The 20,594-nt window shown below is 43.0% G+C and overlaps 1 protein-coding gene across 1 annotated transcript; it reads right to left on the minus strand.

Moving 5' to 3' along the window:
- Positions 1-18,992: 18,992 nt before the first annotated feature.
- On the minus strand, positions 18,993-19,931 carry LOC138514599 (olfactory receptor 5AP2-like). Its single transcript, XM_069630051.1, has one exon. The coding sequence runs from the start codon at positions 19,929-19,931 to the stop codon at positions 18,993-18,995; it is 939 nt and encodes a 312-aa protein (XP_069486152.1).
- Positions 19,932-20,594: the final 663 nt, after the last annotated feature.

Genomic DNA, 20,594 nt, shown 5'->3' on the forward strand with positions numbered 1-20,594 from the left:
AAATGGATCATCAAGTGGTATTGCTTGGCATGAATACTGATGATGGCCTATGTTTTGGACAAAGTGTTTCAATGTTTAAATGGGAGGTGGGAATCGCAAGCCGGGAGGCCTGATAAGTGCTTCTAGAAACTTTGAGGGTCATGTGCACGGATCAACATAAAAGTGGCAGATTTGGAGGGCAATGCATGTTTTGGAATAGCTTAACAGCTAGGATGCTGAATGTTTGTATTGCAAGCAAACTAATGCATTTATCTGCTTAGTTTTCACCACATTCGAAAGACAATTCTAATTTCTGACATTCACACATTTTCCCCATGACTGGTGGGGCCTTTGAGATTGATGGACATATAAGTGAATTAATGGCTGTCCGGTGAAAATGGGAGCACGTGGATGACGTTCTTCTCTGAGTGGGAACGTTGGGAAATGGAAATATTGAGGGCTACTTACATCTGGCCAGACCTGGAAAAACGGCCAGTCCTAGTGATTGATTACATTATCTTATCAAGAGATATGTTTTATCAGTATAGGGGAATAAAGGTTAAGATAAGCTCCAATAGTGCCCATAGTATGGTCGCGGCTAAGTTTGAAGTGGGGGAATGGAGAGCGGGCAAGGGTGAGCAAGGAGAACTGATAGTGAACACTGGGGGAAACAGGTTGTTTTTAGTTCTAAAGGGGTGGTCACTCACTAAATAAGAATCTAAGGGAGGTTGTGACTTCCACTCCTATGATCCAATTAGACTCGATGTGTACCCCAAAACCTTTTAAAGATTTTATTTGGGATTTGGAGAAACTTGCATACATTAAGAGCAGCCCATTACCACCCATAAAAACTCATTTGACTATGTGACATGGGTACCGAAAAAGAGTTACGCAAGAATATCAGATCTCTTAATAAAGGAACATTATCTAGATTAGAGCTTCTTTGGGCAAAGAAGAAACTAACAGTGGAGTATACACATTGGTCCAAAGGTAATAGATAGTAATAGTAAGTTTGAAACATTTTCCAGAAACAAATCCAAGTCTGAGCATGAGGGGTTATAGTATAAACTCACCAATATTAGGTTTTTGACAGAATCTCTGATCCAATAGCATAATTTTGCCGCAAGAATGCCTTGGCTATTTCTCGGTAATTTCTCTGCTATTATTATCACTGAATTTCTGGAGGCAATAAACAAGCTCCCCAAGAGGCGGCATCCATTCAAATGCGTTGCTTTTTGTTCTATAATTGTAAAGCCATCTATTTTGATTCTTACCGTCAACCAAGTTTCTTGCAGCGCAATGAGGTCGTAATTTCCAAATAGCTCAGAACAATTCAAATCATTGGTGAAACTCCTTTAGCCCCTTGTGTTTCAATTTACCATGTCAATACCTGAATTAACTAACGTGAGACATTGGTCTCACCCAATTTCTGAAATACCTGTGTGAGGCTATCCAGTAACAAAGACCAAACCTTGCTTTTTGGGTGAAGAAGACCATCTACTTCCCCTGCTGACCCTTCTCTGCCTATCCTGCTTGTGCTTGATTCTTTCACACTGGCAGACATTAATTCTTCCTCTACCCTCCATCCCTGTCTATCATTGTTCACCTCATATGAGGCCTTATTTTTTTTCCACAGACTTTATAGTTAAAATTGCATAGTCCAAGGACTGGAATACATTTTCGGCTGTCAGCAGGGCATTTGCCGCCAGACGCAATTTCAGACCAATTTCTACTATATTATTATAGGAATCAAATGGAAAGTGTACATAATGTCATAGGATAAAAAGAGAAAACAATATTTCAGTATTTCTTTAGTTATCTGCATTATGACATTTCTATTAAGAGACTCTTGAACTCTTGACTCTTTCAGCTGCTCCAGTCATACTCTTGGGCTGGCAAACTGGTTAATATCATCCCCTGCCGTATTTATTTGAGTTGATTCTTTCACTGTATTACTCTCTGTGGATGCAGATGGTGAACCCATCGGGTCCTGCACCCCTAAAGGTTGCGGAATCTGATTTAAGGCACATTTATTTACAGGGCTCCCAGTCTGAATGGCCCCACCCCTGTCACAGCAGGTCAATGACTTGGATCCTCCCACGTTTTTATTAGCTGTAGATCCTTTTGGGGCGTTTTTCGCACAATAAAATATCGGCTCCCAGCGCTTTGTCTGAGTTGGATTTATTTGAGGCTGGGCCTCAATATTTTGTTTCACTGTATCTTCATCCTTCCTCTTCAATACTTCGGTCTGTGTTTTCACTGACATCAGAGCAGGTCTGGTCATATTAATTTCAATTGGATACACTAATAGTTCCGTTTGCTGAGCAGCGTCTTTTGATCTCATGTTTTTTGATGGTGGGCTCTTTATTACATCAGAATAAACAGGGCCAAGCTCTGTATCTTTTGTTTCTTCTGTTTCAAAATGTCTAGTAGCCACAGAGCCTAATTCCATATTGGCCCAGACCTTTGTCCTGGTCTGGCTGCCAATACCTCTTTGAGTAGATTGTATTTGAGCCTCCATCAATGGTACCGAACTGTGGCCCTCCACCGGGTTGTCATGCATCACATGTATACAATTTGTTATATCTTCAACGATATTCGAGTTCCTCAGAAACTTCCAGGAGTTTTTCATCTGTTTCATCCTCCCTTTTTTTCCTCAGAATTATATTTGGTGTTACCGGCACAGGGTTACCTTCTGAACTTTCACAATCATTTGTTTCCTTCTGTCCTCCCACAATAACTTTGTTACCATGAGAATGTGTCTTTTGTTCGTCTTCCAAGTTTATTGTATCATTTGAGATAATTAAGGTCAACTGATTTTGTGGTGTAGGTCCGCCAGTTCCAGAGCAATCGCCAGTCTCTTGCCTATCCAATAGCAGATTTTGGTTTGGGAATATCCCTGGAAATTTGTCTGGCGCACTAGCCAATTTGGCCTCCATAATATTGGAGATCTCTTTGACATATACCTTTAGAACCTCCAGGCTCTTGGTAACTTCCTTTTGTATCTTCAATGTTTCCAGGTCTTTAGATTCTGATGAGCCACTGAGCGTTAATAGAGCTTATTTTATTTCACTCAGTTGCCAGGTGTTTGCAGGAAGTTCAGCCCTGATATTCTCATATAAACTCACAGAAAAGCTTGGGACCAGATTCAGTGCAGAAATGGACGGCACTGTTAGCTTTACCTGATCATACATTTCCCTCAATCTTTAATGTAAACCTTGATGTGGCACTAGAACTACTGAATCTATTGAATTGGGTGTTCCATCAATATAGAAGCATTGTCCTAAAAAAATGTCACTATGCACACTGATGACACGTTCTGCTTCTACTTGATCAGCATCTGTCAAAAGTAGACATGACCTCTGAATGTCACCCTCTGTTTCCAGATGTGAAATTGCTTCTACAATGCTTGCATCACTCACATCTTGCCTATCTTGCCTCGGGTCCTCCTCTTGCACGAGTCTGTGCTGTCTTATAATTGAGGGTGCTCCCAAAGTCTGGAAGAAATCTTTAATTTTCCTTTGGTTCATCCCATTTGGTGAAGTGGTATTAGAAATAGTGGTGTTAGCGTCTTAAGCTTGCTTCCATAATATTGGCTTTTTAGAGGCATCCAGTTTTGTATTTTCACTATTAGGTTATGATGAAGATAATAATCCCGGAGTTAATGTTTTATCCGGGAGACTAACCTCCTTTAACACATTTTTTTCACCTCTCAAACTTTGCTTTCCTGCCAAAGTGATTTCAGGTGCTGAAGGCGAGGAGTGAGTTGTATATACCTTGTCCTTCAGTGCCATAGGGTGAGATTTTAATAACCCTAGGCTCCCCCTCCTCAAACACATTTACCACCTTATTTTGACAGTAAATTCCTATTGTACTCGTAGATCCAGGTGTCCTAGAATTCTCCTCCCTCAGTTCTGGGTCTGCCTCCACGTCCATAAAACTCTGCACTAGAGCTGGCATTATTTTATCCAACGACATTTTTGTTTTGTTTTTGTTAAACTTTGTATGTTCACCCATATGTCCTTTATCTGTGCTCTTTCCACTTCACAAATTGTACATAAGAGCTTTAGCGATACTCGTAAAGTCCCACAGATGATAACAGCCAATGTTTAATACTTGTGTGACAGGCGCTTCAAGTACATCTAACTTAGCGCCATGCTCTGGGCCAATTCATGCAGTAGGCAATCAGATTTTGTGACCCCAAATATGTCTGAGTTTTTCCACGCCGACCGCATTAACCAAACAAGCAAATAAAAAAACAGATACAGTGTCTGGGGTGGTTAAAAGGCACATGGCCCGCAGTCACCACCACCTAACTATTTGTAGTTTTCCAGTGGAGGGCGCCTGTAGGTTGGTTTAAGCGTGCCCACGTGTTCGTGCAAATTATTTCAGTACTGTTCCCATAATGCACGTACAGCATGCACTGAAAGATCACGTGCCGTCAGTAGCAGATCAGACCAGTCAGGCAATGTACAGGCACACTCTCAGATTTAAATAGGCACTAATGTCACTTCAAAGTCATAAGTCAATCCGTGGGGTAGCGGGAATCGAATAGTGTGACAAGTCTGGGAAACTGTCCTATTCCGCTGAGCAGGGAAGCCACTAACAATAAAGAATCCTCGCACAAATCACAGTACCAGCCACTACTTGAGCACCTGCTGTAATCAGTACATATGGAAACTGCAATTGGTCATACATCCCTTCCATCAAAGCAGCTTTGCTAGAGCAGACCACTGCGTACACTTACAGTTCTTGTAATTGTGGTATCACTCTCAATCTCACCATCTAACCTCCCGAATCGCCAAACCCCAACTTTATTTGTTGCTCACTTGCGCATGAGCGCGGGAGGTTGGGTGGAGTGCGCTCTTTTCCTTCTTGATGCCAGCGCGCATGGACACAACAGGAGCAACGCACACACCTCGTTAAACTGCAGCTGCGCACAAGTCTCCTCCGAAAGACCTGCCCTTATGCGCACATGAAGTCCTCTTCACCCGATGCCATTCGGGAGGAGCCGTTTCACAGCCTCCCATGGAGGAGTCCAGAGAAGGGACCGCCCTTCCATGATCGAAACTCGAGATAGGGGACGACCAAATGTGGGAAATAGTCCTCTGCGCCACGCTGCCGAACGCAGCCCCCTCCTCCGCAGATCAGCGCCCACACTTTGGTGCTCTTCAGGAGCCGCTCCCCCTTCCTGGACCAACGTAATACGGGCAGGGCCTCCTCCAGCCCGGAGTGCGGAACGCTCCTTCTCCGCTGCCGACTCTGCAGTACAACAGAGTCGCGCTCCGAGTGAGCGGCGACAACACAACAGCCCGGGCCCCCTCCTCCGCATTAATGCTGTCCATAAACTAATGAGGCGTTCTAGGCACGGACCTCACCGATGACAGCAAACACGATTCTCGGCCAAAAGGATACAGGCCCGCCTGGGTGTGGGGGGACCATACGGGGGCGGTGTTCCAGGAGTGCTGCACCCCCCCCCAGCAGCGCCATACGGAAGGCAGTCCACCTACCATCCCATCCTCGTCGCCAGTGTAACAAAGTGGACCTCCAGTACTTCAGGTAAGTTACAGGTTCCTTTATTGTCCATGTCCAGTACTCTTCCTCAAGACACAGGGATGGTAGGGGACACAAGATGACAAGGGAAAAACACCGGGCTCACCCCCACACCCATCTTCTCAGCTCACTCTTCACTCTAACTTCCAACCGTCACTCACAGAACCCTGCACACCAACATTCCCCCTAAACATTCCAAGAGGTGATGTCACACACTGAAAGCAGATTACTACACTTTCCTTGGATTGTACGTGCGTTCTGGCCAATTGCTCTGAGCAATCCAGTAGACACAGAGACAGAACCTGTGGCCAAAACGCACCTTCACTGTTGCTAACTTGCGCATGAGCACAAGAGTCTGGGTTCAGTAGCTTTCCTTGGATTGTCAGCCAAATGCTAGACACAATGACGGCAAGATTTAAGGGTAGAGAGAGGTTAACGACAAGCTTTGGTGACAGTTGAAATGTGTAAGAGCTAGGGGGATAGCAGGAAAATCGACACACCTGTACCCCCAGTTCATAGAGCAGAAAACAGACAAGGAGTGGCACAAACAGGATAATAAAACTGCTGAAGATGATATAGACTTCTTTAACACTGTGCAAGCAGCAGCAAGAGCAAGTCAGTGGCAAGCCTGGCATGGAATGCAAGCACCAGGATCTGTTCAGCTCTCCTCTGTTGTACAGCCCCAAGATGCCTGACCCTCTGCACTCTACATTACCTCGGAATAGCAACTTGAGTGCCCAAGGGGGATGTACTTCCCTTTTACACTTTTCAGTGATGAGGGGATGCTTACCATGCAGGAGAGACTATATGGTCTTCCAAGCACCCATTACAAAGATGCTAGAATGGAACAAAGAGAAGGGAGTATAGCAACAGCTCACCTCTTTACTGTTGAACAGACAACACCGACATGCAGACCCTGGCTAAGCAAATGCCAAAATACCCCTGCAATGGTCCATAGACAATCTGCTCACAGTAATATGGTTCTATAATCCTGCATGGGCAGATATAAACCAGTTCATGCGGGTGGGGGTGCATTCTGAAGTTAGGCAGCGACTTACAGAAAAGGCTTCTTGGCCAGACCAAAACGAGGGACCAGGGGATGCCCTTATTTAACCAAGGGAATGGCTAGCCGCTGCTATCCCTGAGATTTGTATCCAAATGACTGATTGGGCAAATTGTAAACTGCAAGCAGAACAAGGGAGAATCACCAACATATTATTGAAACCAGCTTATAGTGATATTCGCACATCGCTCCATTATCTCTAAGCCAGACAATACTGAACAGGAGTCTATAGCTAACTCCTTTGCAGCTGGTTTAATACCCAAAGTGCAAGCACAATTAAAGAATGTGTGTATAGGGTGGCAGACTAAACCCTTGGCGGAGATAGTGGCACTGGTGAACCATTGCATAGCATGTCAGGAGCAAAAGAAAAAGACTTGCAAGAATGAGCTAATTTCCTTTCAAATTCAGAATTTACATAGACACATACAGAATACACAAAATGTCATTCTGAGGGGAGGCAAAAGCCAGAATAGGAGAAGAGGATGTTGTTCCCCAGGATAAATGGGGCTTGTAGGGTAGTTGTGTAGTTACCTGGGTCACAGGACCCACAATTATAGTGAGGCCAATAAGATCAGGGAAGATAGTAGGGTCAAAAGGATCAGCAAAGACAACAGGGACATCAGGGCCGACGGGGAGTACACACATACCTCTTAGATTGCAATTACTTTGAACAGACTGGTTATTAAAGAACAAGTGCCCATATAGACCACAGCAACCCTATTTCTATGGTTATCAGGTGCAGAACGCCAATCCGGGTCCCCAGCAGATACTTTTTACTTTTCCATCATGCAAATTAGAGATCCACAACTCCATTTCCGAACCCCAGTGCCTCTGCTTAAGCCCCTGACCCTCTGAAATTCCTCAGATTGACCACGTTGATTCTTACTAAATCAGGAGATTGAGGTCCTGATTGGTCCTTAAATTCCAATAGATCAGAATGGCCTCTATGTGCTATCAATCCAGTGTTGAAGGAATAGATATATCCTGCTTAGTGGACACAGGTGCTAGTAAATGTGTTCTGTGTATGGGCATTTACCTGGATGTACCAATGTCAATTTACAGTGTGAAGGCAGGACGGATAGCCAATACCGCAGTCATACACTCAGTTACTGAACCCATCACAATCACATTAGAACCTATTACCAACAAATGCTTTCCTCCTAATCCCTTGAGCTCCAGTTAATTTGCTAGGTGGTTATCTTTCATGCAAGCTCAAATGTACTATATATTGCACCCCCACTGGTGTATTTATGAATGTTCCTCACAGTTATGTGGAGACTGTTAAGAATCACCAGTTGAGGGAGTGTGGCCAGATGATTTGAAAACATTGATTACATTCATCCCTGCTTATTGTTGGTCAAGTCATGACAGTGATGTAAGCTACTGCTAAACTTGTTAGAATAAAACTGCATCCCTTCAAGGAACTGACACACTTTCCCAAGTAACCATTAAAGGCAGATGCACAGCAGTGATTCACCCCATTATTGACACACTCATGAAGCACGGAATAACCATCCCAACTGCAAATCCATGCAACGAGGATAAGAATAGTCCTATATGTACCCATTTTTATACAAAGGAATCCAGTGCACCTGGAACCGGTTGTCCTAGGGATACATTGAGTCCTCTGCCCTCTCTTCAAAGCAGTTGAAGAAAGATTTAGACAACAGAAACTTTCATGGACAATCTGTGTTAGTCTAGTATATGGATGGCCTTTTGATAGCCTCACCACCAAATGAGGAATGCAAGCAGGACACGCAAGTATTGCTGACTGTGTTAGCAGAGAAATAACATAAGGCATCCAAACAGAAACAACAATTGTGCAGGCAAAGAGTACACTTTTTGGGCCATGATATTATTAAGTGCCACCGAGTGATATCCCCCTCCTGGAAGGAGGCATTATGTGAGATTCCACAGTCACAAACTGTCCCACAGATGAGGGCATTTCTCAGGATAGTGGGGGATTAACAATAGTGTATTTTATACTATGCAAATATTGTTAAACTCCTACAACAGTACACCTGAGCTATAAATATTGGACCACTATAGTGGACTCCAGAAGTTGAACAGGTATTTACCAAGATAAAAAATAGACTAGTCAGTGCTCCTGCACAGGGAGACCCAGACTACAAAAAACATTCACATCATACTGTCACAAGAAAAATGATTTCACTCTGGCTATCCCCACTCAGACACATAGCATGGAAAACAACCTTGTAGCTTACTATAGCAACGAATTAGATCCAGTTGCATCTGGGATGGCACCTTGTTTGTGCTCAGTTGCAACTGCACTCATTGCAGTAGAGCAATGTGAGAATATTGTGTAAGCTTCCCATTCAGTGGTTGCAGTACCATTTCCCCTCCTGTTGAAAACCAAAACTCAGCACATGTCCTTATCTTGAGCTAGCAAATACAAACTACTACTCTTGAAATCTTCTAATGTAACTTTGGCCAGGTGCCCAGAGTTGAACCCAGCATTTCTGACATCCACTCCTCAGGGTGGGTAACCGCATGATAAAGAAACCTACAATTGTGTTGGTATCGCTGATTTCTTATTGACTCCGCAACATGATTTAACTGATGTCCCCCTCCCTAGGGCAGAACTGATCTACTTTGTGGATTTCACATGTAACTGAGACCAGAATTAGAAATTGATTGAGGGGTGCATGGTAAGTGCATCTGGGATGTGATGGAGAAGGGATGTTGCCTAAGGTATCTTCCTCATGAATCGCAGAGCTGTTGCCTCTCACTCAGGCATGCAGGCTAGCTGAACAACAGTCTGTGAACATTTATACGTGTTTATAATGTTATGCACCTTGTGAACACCTACCATATATATGCTTGTTTGTCCTGCTTACTCATAAATCAGATGAAAACAGTTAAATGTATTATTAAAGGATGCCAGTTTTACTTTTTTTTACCTGCATAATGCGTTTACTGAGGGCTGAATGCCCTTTAATCGGTTGCCGTTATTAACCTATCTTTGAAAAGCTTTGAAATGGTAAGCTTTTATTTTTTACTGTGATTAATATTGTAATAAAGTATTTGCATACATTTGAATCTTTTTAAATCTGCAATGTATTTTAGGAATTTTTTTATTCTGAAGTAAACTTATTGATGATGATGACAAATATGTATACTGATTTGAGATATGCATTTGGGGTAGTCAACAACTTTGCTTAGCTCTGGTGAAAGAGATCATTCTTGGCCTTGCCAAGACTCCCCATTAAAACTCACCAAAATGTAAATAAAGGAATTTCTAGACTCTATCATGCTACCTGAAAAGATTGCAATAATTAAGTGGGCTCCTCCTCACCTTTGGATAACAATATCATTTGCAGCAATGATTTTGCAGATGAAACAGCAAATGAACTGCTATATTAGACCATGAAGAAGAGTACATACTCGCAATGAAGGTGGCCAGTCCTGTGCCTTCCCTTTATAAGACATTAGAGGTGTTGATACAGATGCAGGAAAATGCCACCTCAAGTGAAAAGGATAACTGGTCAAAAAGGGGTTGTTGATTGCACAAAGATTCTCTGTGAAGCGATGACCAAGGTCGATTAGTGGCACCAAAAATGTTACTGCCACATCTTGTTTGCATATACCACTTTCAGGTCTTACTGCATCATCTCGAAGGAAGTTGCCCTCAAGTCACCCACCTACCTTGTGGAGAAACTCAGCATCTCCGGTGGACAGAGCACCACCAGAAGTCAGGACATGTGCAGACTTGAAATCCACCACAGCAAAAGGAAAGGACCAGAAAATAAGCCTTCTCTGTCTGCGCCTCAAGATTATGGAACCTTAGACTCACCCCCATGCTCCTACAATTCAGAAAAGAACTCAAGATCCACCTCTTCAAGGAATCTCTCCGCCTCAACACCTAGGCCCCTTGTGCCACCTGACTTGCTAGATACCACCCGCCCCTCTGCTCCCCTTCACCTGGGAAAAGCTGTACCCCTCCTCCCTTCTGTAGCCTACGCCCGCTGTGCATCTGTTCTATTGTAACTCTGAAAAGCACTCCATTATGCATATGTACTGTTGTATACCTCTGTAAACCATTCTGTTATGTAGCTGTATTGTTGTATACCTCTATAAATCGCCCAGTTGCTTCCCGAAGCTAGGTCCTTGCTCAATAAATATAATAATAATAATACTAATAATAATAATAATAATGATGATAATAATAATAATAATAATATTATTAATAATAATAATGGCCAGGCTCATGTAGGAAAGGGAGGGTTGATTAAGTCATTGAATAAGTACTGGTTTTCAACTTAGTTCCCCAGAATGGCTAAAGAGTACTGTAAGCAATGCATCCGCCTCCAGAATAATGGGGGGAAACTGTTCCTGCCACCCACAGAGCACATCCTACCCCTTATGACCCTTTTGTGGGTCTTCAAAATATTTTTCTCCAGCTCCCACGTTACAATCACTGGCAGTATAGCCTTGTAATTCTGGATGTGTTCCATGGATGGGCAGATGCTGTAACTGTGTTTAAGATATTGGCCAGAGATATTGTGTTCAAATTTTGTGTACTTGGTAGCATAACAGTGACTCAGAAGATAGTTTTGCTCCAGAACATAATTAGATGGCGGGGAACTGTTACGTTAACAAACGTGTATGTCACCTTTTCCCCTTCACATTTGAACTCCACAGTGCAAAGTGAGGAAAACACTGGCTGGCATGCTCACATGCCAGGCAGCATTTACTTTTCATTGTCATCCCCACTTACCATGCTCACATGGCAAGTTGTGCTCCCAATCACAGTTCAGTCCCCCCTCAATGGCTCGTAAGCAGTGTTCACAAATACAAGTTAACACTCCCCTACGTGTGGGCATGTCGGCGATGGTTTATTGGGCAAGGTTTATTTGTAATTGTACATGCTCCCTGCCATGCTGCATGGTTGGGAGCGTGTTCAATGGGTCCCTATGCAGTCCATCTGCTTTTTGCTGGTGCATAATGCAGGCAGACCCCCGTAGGATTCTCCAGCATTTGTGCTGCATGAAAATCTATGGCAGCACAGATGCTTGAGCATTTGTACAGCAGAACGAAAGGGAGACGGCGGACATGCAAGTTGCATTGTACCCCTTCTCCCCGCCATACGCACGATTCAGAATGAGCTGTGGTATGAATGGAAAGCATTAAAGCCTTACTCAAGGCTTCTATGCCTGCCATTCATGTTATGACTCAAATGAAAATGATCCCCTAAGCATTTAATTTTCTATATAATGTGGTGAACACACTACTGAATGCGCTGAACATAGAGCATCATTTACATTGCCTTCACCATCCCAACCAGCAGGGGCAGTGGAGAGAAGAAATGGTAGGTATAATCGAAAATGTATTAGCTAAGACCTGTCAAGGGATGGGGCTTAAGTGGACTGACATCCTGCCTTTTTTGTTATTCAGTATTCAAAGCACTCCTTGCAGGAAAACTGGGCTCAGCCCCAATGACATTATATATGGGCCATGACGCTTGCCTCATCTCACCCTGTAATATCTGTCTATGTTAGCCTGCATTTAACTGATAACAACTTATTGGGGTATGTGAAGTCCTTCATTTCTTCACAACCAGGTCAGACAGCTCTGTCCAATGAGCCAATTGTATCTGGCCACACTCAGCGGGCAGGTAATTTTGTTCTGTTAAAAATCCATTAGCGGAAGTTGGCACTGGCTCCATGCTGGAAGGGGCCTTATCAAGTTTTATTGATCTCAAAGTTTGCTTTCAAGGTGCATGGGCACCCAACGTTTGTCTATGTGACTGAGTGCATGAGGCCTACTGCCCCAATCAACTGAGGAAGCAAATATCTGGTTTATGCATCTCAGTTGTTTAAGCCTCTTAGCTAGTCTTTACTCTCTTGTACGCCTCTTCCTCTGAACAAATGCTAAGTGACAAAGATTCAAATAAGGTGACAAACTCTGAGATGGAATCCTGGCCATAGTATAGGAGAAGGTATATCACACACTTGCAAGGGGGGGAGTGTGGGTTTATGGGGAGTTGGGAATGTGGTTGGATTTGTTACTAGGTTTTTTCTAGAATCCAGCTCTGTATCCTTGTGGGGTGATCCATTATCCTTGTAAAGTTCCCCCTAATTGGAAATGTAATGAGGATTACCTCAAAGCTTCAAAAACCGAATCACAATCCTCAAAATTGACCCCTATCTCAGATGTGTGATAGTATACAAATATCCACTGTCACTTAACCAACCCCCAATTCTGAAGTGTATCCTGACCTGACCTATGTCTCAAATCTAGATAGGGAAGGAAAGAGATCTTGAAAACCATCTACTGATTCCGCTACATAATGAAGATAACGGTGGTGGTGAGAGAAAGTATTGAGAGCGCGAACGAAAGCAGAGACGCTGATATAGTATCCTTACACAAAGGTTTCCATTGTATAACCGTACTGAGAGTGTGTAGTTTAGAGGGTCAGAGTTTGATACTAGGGAAAGCTTATAATAACTCTGTGGAACGTGACTGCTATTTATTAACCACCCTAACTTCCAGGAACATTACTGAGATGGTAAGAGTGTATTCCAACATCACATATGCGTTGTTCCTGTATAATACCCAGCCAGAGAATATGACAAGTATGCTGACACAATATCGGGTTTCACCTACATTTTAGGTTTCTGAGTTCATGAAAAATACACATGCATACTCAATCTTTGTGGTACAGTACAGTAAGCAAGATAGATATGTTATTCTGAACACCACTTTAGCAACTGTGGTTCTCACTACATCCTTATCAGCATCGTGCATCAACACAGCTCCCCAACTGCTCCGAAGGGTTCCATTACATGCTTGCAACAACAGTCTGAGGAATTACACAGAGGAAGAATGAAAGGGAAAGTAGCTGATCGAATCTGGAATTGGGTTAATACTGCCCAGGCATCTTGGAGTGCATATAAGGGGGAAAGAGTAGAGGGACATTTGTGCCGGTTAGAGCAAGCAACATGACCTATCTATGGGGCACATTTCACCAAAACAAACAGGAACATAGGGGAGCTGCCTATAATTGGGACTCTCAGTACGATAATGATAGACGCACTAATACAGTTGATAAATGGCATGATGTCCTCTGGATGGGAGCTACAGTATGACATTGCATTTGAAGAGGTGCACAACTATCTGAATTCTGAACTCCTGAGTATCTACAAGGCCAATTTCTCAGGCTAAGAAGAAACTGCACGGATACCAACCAGTATAAACTACATGCAGCTGACCTGGAGGCGAGATTACGAAACAGAGGCTACCCCAAGAAGCCAGTTAGGAACACCAGCAAAAGAGCACTATACACTCCAAGAGAGACGTTACTGACCCCAAAGAATAGAAACAATGAAGATCGCCTTACATGTATCACGACTTTTGGGCCTGACACAACACATATACAACAAACAATCAAAAAATTCTGGCTGCTTATACAACTTAGTCTCCCAGACTAACCCTTTCCCAGGATGGCGTTAAAAAGAGCCAAAAACCTAAAAGAACATCTGACCCATTCCCACCTTAAGAAGACCACACGATCCTCCCTATGGAACCTAAGAGATCTGTCTGGACATCATCCATGTGGAAGTTGTGTGGCGTGCAAATTCACTTCAAAAATTAAATCCTTCAAAAGTGGCCAAAAGGACTGGGTACTTAAGCACTTTTCTAACTGCAAGACATGCAATGCCATCTACCTTATACAATGCCCTTGTGGACTGAGATACATTGGCCAGACCCAAAGACCAGTAAATAAACGCATCAGTGTACACCGCTCAAGGATTCGGTGCAAGGTGCACAATGCACCCCTAGTATCGCATTTTTGTAGAATACCAACACGGGCCTGATGATTTGTCTTGGTGGGTCATCGACAAAGTGGATGGCAACACCAATACTAGAAATGCACTAAAGCATAAAGAAGCATGGTGGGTTTTTAAACTTCAGACCATTATAAATGGCCTAAATGAGGCGAATGTACCCTGGGAATGATCCCCCCCCTCCCTCACGTACCAGGCATACGGAACCTTTTGTCTGAACAGTGCACTGAGTATGCTTTTGATTTCAACATAACGATGAGGATGTATATGTAGATCATGGGAATGTTTAGACAGTGCATATTGACGTCCAAAACATGCTCTTTCTCTTCCTCATGCGCCAAATGGCATAAGTAAGTGGCACATAGCCACACATATAACCCATCAAATGTGCATTTCAGATAGAGGGAACATTTATAATATAGGTATGTTGCACCTACAATACATTGGCCCAACAGTATAGCGACAGGATGTATGCTTTTCCAGCTTTACAGACGGTAGCGGTTCAGGCAAGGATGTAGCTTTCCGCTTTCCGTTTTTTGTTCTGACCCTTTCCATAAAAATATTCCTTGATTAAAAAGCACACTTGAGTAGGGGTAGCCCCGTAGACGCGCAGGGGTCCTGTTTTGGTAACACATTCAGCCGATGATTATTGGCGTCACCTCCCCATGGCAACCGCCCTATCTAAGGAAAGTACATAGTGCGCATGCCCGATGTGAGCAATACCGCTCCGCCACGCATGCGCACCGACAAACTGGAACACAGGACTTTCCTCGACGAGGGGATACACCGAAAACACAGCAGCGTCCCTTCAACAAATGCGGCGACCTTCAACGAACGTGGCGACCGGGAAAGGACATCTACAACAGTCCTCCCCTTCGAGGTAAATTACTAGCAAAGCAATAAGCATCTGCTTTTCTCTTGCTGCAATACCAATCCCGGCATTTCTGTCTGTCAGACTTGTGACTTGAAATGTCCGTTTTCTGTCTCCCATTTTTTCAACACAGCCCAGCAACCTCTGAATACTGGGAGCCCCAGACAACAACCGACAGACTTTCTTTCTGTCCCCTACAAGAAGACGCTTCCCCGTTCCTCCTCCGACTAACATCCAAGGCAGCCCCATAAATGCCCTAACCATTAGGTATGTATTACACCTTTTTTAACACTATTAAGTCTCAGTATACACTATAACCCCATCGGGGCTATTAGTATCTAAATGTACCATATGGTCACAATGAACAACTTTTACTATTTTCTCATTTTTCTCCCTTTTCTCCTCCCTTCCCTTACTCAGCGTGATTCACCTTGTCTGGGGCGATAAACCATTGAAGAGGTCTACTTTTGAATTCAGAATGAAATACCGGCCTCTCTTTGCAGTTGATTAATTCCATTGCCAGCAGGAAGGCACAGCAAATACCAGCTTTCCCCTGAAGTCGACCAGAAGGTCAGTCCCTGATTTTTCTAGCTACAAGTACCAGATCTAGTATGGTCTGGCAAAGCCTTGAGGTAATGCAGACCTAAGGGGGATTTTTATGAATATACCCTATAAAGAGACTAATTTTAGGTCTCGTCTCTCTCTCCAATCCCTCCCCCCCACACACCCTCCCTCTCCCTCTTCTGATTCGCTATTAGAGAAACAAACCCAGAGGCCCAGATGAAGGCTTAGAAAGCAAGAAGGCGAAAACGCCTGTGGTTCGAGCACAAGAAAATGCCAACATAATCCACCTGAACTCCTTAGGGGGCTACTCCCCCTGGCATAGACCATTGGTTTGGTACTCTGTGGAAATAATTTTAACCCACCTAAGAGCTGATCACCTCAACTGATTTCAGCTCTACAGTCAACCTAGAAACACCAGACTAGCTTGAATTTCTCTACAAAGACAAACTGCACAGATATGAACACATCCATACTTTAGATTTATACTAGGGGCTATGTGTACTACAATACAGTTCACTGTTCTACTTTGTGCAATCATCGTTTCTTTTGTTTGTCACTCTGCAATAGTGTAAATATGACGTAATATTTACTTCACAAAGGAATACTAACACACTCTTGATGCATACATTGTGATGTATTTTTGTTCTATGTAAAAAATCATAGTATCCATATTCTGCTCATTTATTGTATCATGAATATGTGTAGAATAAACCCAGTCTTGGGGACTGGTGGTGTTGAATAAAAGCAAATTGTTTTGAGCACTAAAATAATGGCTCAGGTTAGACCTTTGGAATTTATATCCAGAATAGAATAACCGCTGCATTTGGGTATGCAGCTTACTTTTGAAGCACGCCAAAAAAATATAACAACTTGATATAGTACAGAAAAACACTCTAAGTAACTCTAGAGTGGGAAACATTTTCATGTGGTAGGAGCCCTCTTGTTACCAGTTCCACAAGGACGTGAAGCATAACAGATGGAAAATAACATTGGGAAATGGTTCAGGAATACTGGAAGACCTGTAGCCCTGGGGAGACTTTGGCCATAAAAGTGGATGGACCTGTGGACCTTGGTCGTGCACCTTCACGGCAAAGGGACCAGAAAAAGGCATCTGGGCCCATACCAGTAGAATCGTATTTGCCTTGTGGCTGGTTGCAAACCAAGAAGTGTGGGAAGTGTGATTGCTTGGCAATTCAGCCAACTGCCCCTGGAGTAACACCTGATTTATGGTTAGGAATAGGCTCCACTTGGGAAGTATGGCCCCTTCAGCCACCCCACCTGCAATGTCTTAAAGGGATTGGAAAGGTTCAGGGGTTTTTGGTAGGTAACAGGATTTTCTCGGACAGAAGGGTAACGGGGATATTGGTGAAGACATGTGTGTTGAATTGGTCTCCATTGCTACATCAGATATTCACGGTGTCCTGCAGATAGCAATACAGCATTTTAATGCATATTGGCCAGCAGTGGAAAGCAAACTGGTAAGTCATCATATAGAGTTTTTGAAAGGGCTTCCACAGGTGTATCTAGAGAGCATAATCGCAGTTGTAAAGAAAATAACAGACAAACAAAAGAGTTTGAAGGTGTTAAAAGTAGTCTTTAATGATCATAAAACGGAATTTTAGGTAACTCGCTGTACAGCCACACTTTGCACTCCTGATGATATTATATGTGCAGTTAGTGGTAGACTCTGAACAATATTATATCCCCAAATCTGTGTGTATAACCATGTTCTTTTTTTAACTGGCAGGGATTGTTTCATGCTGTTGTAGTCACTGCAGTAAGAAGTGTTTTAGATTGTAATTCTAGAGGAGTATTAAAGGCTGGAAGGCGATAGATCAGTTCCTACAAATCGTATAATATGTGCATTGATGAAAAGTAGCAAACTAATGATGCTGTTGCTATGATAGTTGAACTAGAAGCGCAAAAGGGGGTTCTGTGAAAGAACGGAGACCTTAGTCAATAAAATAAATAAATACAATCCTGACCAGGAGTATGGAAAACAACAAACAGAGGGGTAAGGCTGAGGGTTTTTCTTTTTAGGTAGAACAATGTATCCCCCCATCATGACAACATTCCACTTCCCTTATCCTAGTGTTTATTATTTCTATTTTTTCGCCTAACAGATTTTGTCTAGAGCGCCCGTTTATGCCTTATGACGCTCCCTGCAAACTTTCTGCCTGCCTCTGGGCACTGGAGCAAGGCCATTGAACTGAGGCCAATGGATCATGCCAGCTGAAATCGGCCGGCATAATGAGCCCATCATCAGCGATGGAAGTGATCAGGCGGGTGGGAGCCTTAAGCCCCTCACTTGAGGAAGATGAGACCGTGAGTTGCTCTGAGAGGTCATATTTACCTGGAAGAGGGTCGTCATGTGGTATCACTCACCGTGAACACTTCCGACAGACTGTATTTTGGGACAAAGCGTTGCATTTGTTTAGGCAGGAGGTGGGAATAGTGTACAAGAAGGCATTGTACGTGCTACTAGAACCTTTGAGGGTTATGTGCCCTGAACAATGCAAATGTGAGGGATCTGGAAGGTGTGTGGGTCAGCCTGTCGGAATGGATTAAATGCCAAAATGCTGTCTGTTTGCCTTGCAAGCAAACTAATCCATCCTGTTGTTTAACCAACACCGAATTCTAAAGACAATTCTAATTTTTGACATGCACACACCCTCCAGTCTCCACCTACCCTTAGGCAAGTCCCCATTTGTTTCCTCCCCTAGTTGCTTTTAGGTCCCTTGCTGCCAAATTCACCGCCATCAACCCTCACCCATGTTAGCTCCCCCTCTCTTGTATCTATGCTTTCCTCACTGTGAACTTACCCTATGACTTGTAAATTGCTATGTTGCTTATTGGAGCTGGGTCCATGTATAATTAATACCCTAACAATAATAATTAGTCAAAAGACTGTAGCAGACTAAGTCACGTGGTTCTTATATGTCAACATTATTATGTATTTATGAATACAACAATGGTGTTTTTCTTTTTTCTTTATCCAAGTGAAGGAAAAACAGCAAACCACTAAGCAATCTAAAAAAGGGCAACACATTTATAGAGATTTTTTTAAATCTATTTCATCAGCAGGCCTCCAGCGAGCAATGCATGCATCAAAGATTTCACATCTGCCTGATGGTAAATGTCATAGAAGTCTACTTCAGTGATAACCCTTTTTCTGGTTCAATATTTTTCTCAGGACTTCTTTCACCTCTTGGTTCCTGAGGCTGTAGATCAATGGGTTCAGAGCAGGAATCAACACAGTTGAGATCACAGCCACCACCTTATCCTGTTCCTCTGACGAGCTTGAGTTGGGTCGCAGCTCCATGAAGAGTACAGTGCCATAGAAGAGGAAGACGCAGGTGAAGTGAGAGATGCAGGTTGAGCATGCTCGGCGTCTTCCTGCTGTGGTACGGATCCTCAGGATGGCAATGAGAATAAAGGCATACGATATAAGGATTACAACGAGAGAACTCAGCACTACTAAGGAAGCAAACACAAAACGCACCAAATCGTTTACGTAGATGTCAGTGCAGGATAGCTTCAAGAGCACAGGGTAGTCGCAAACAAAGTGGTTCATGACATTTGGCCCACAAAAAGATAATCGAAGCAGGCAACCTGCATGAATTAAAGAATACAGGAAGCCACCAATGTATGACCATAGAACCAAGCGCACACAGACACCTTTTGTCACTATGAGTGTGTACACCAAAGGGTTGCATATCGCCACGTAACGGTCAAAAGCCATTGCTGCCAACAGGATAAATTCGGTACTACCACATGCAGCAAAAAAGTAAATTTGAGTTAAGCAGCCATTAAATGAGATTGTCCTTCTGTCAGAAAGTAAATCAACCAGCATCTTAGGGGAGATAACAGATGAATAAACAATATCCAAAAAAGAAAGTTGACTCAGAAAGAAGTACATGGGAGTGTGAAGGTGGACATTGCACTGCACAATAACAAGGATGCTTATGTTGCCTATCAGAGCAAAGATGTAGACTGGCAATAATATTATGAAGGCCAGAACTTGCAGGTGGGGGTCATTCGTGAGGCCTATCATGATGAACTCAGTCACAATGCTGTCATTTCCAGGTCCCATGTCTGACATCAAAGATATCTATCTGAAAGAGAGGGTAAAAAGAGAGACTGAGAGAGAGAGAAAGAGAGAGAGAGAGAGAGAGAGAGAGAGAGAGAGAGAGAGAAGAAAAAGAGAACACATGAATGCGATATGTAAAAATGACTACCCTACATGATCAAATCCACCACACTATTCTAAAGTGATTTCAACAGTTCACTCATACATTCTAAGTGACACCCTATGTGATTTCATTTACTCAACCACTTTAGTTACTTAGAATTATTTGAATATCTTATTGTTTTCGTCAGATATAACATAGTGACATTATTAACCATATTATGTTTTGCTGAAATTCTATGCACACTGTGTAAACTGCAATCTGACTTTGGCTTTTTTTCTAATTAATACCTGGAATGTTCTGAATATGGGGTGATAATGTGAATGTCATGAACGAGCCCACCCCCTGTATTTCCTTCATTCACTGATATACCTCTAACAAACAGTTTGTCTAAATTCCTATAGGATTCCCATATTTATTTCTCTTTTCATGGCTCTGCTTTTTTAGCCAATTAAACCAAGTTATGAGTTATATTTGGCTCCTATACCTAATACATGTGTGTTCCAACAAACAATTAAGCATATTCCCGATAAAGTCAAATACTATAAATGGCAAAAATAAACAAT

Source organism: Ambystoma mexicanum, chromosome 12 (assembly GCF_040938575.1).
Source record: "Ambystoma mexicanum isolate Mex_15411 chromosome 12, UKY_AmexF1_1, whole genome shotgun sequence".
NCBI classification, from domain to species: domain Eukaryota; kingdom Metazoa; phylum Chordata; class Amphibia; order Caudata; family Ambystomatidae; genus Ambystoma; species Ambystoma mexicanum.

What these genes read in the sequence shown, in the direction of transcription:
- LOC138514599 (XM_069630051.1), bottom strand. Translation starts at nt 19,931, where the DNA reads ATGGGACCTGGAAATGACAGCATTGTGACTGAGTTCATCATGATAGGC.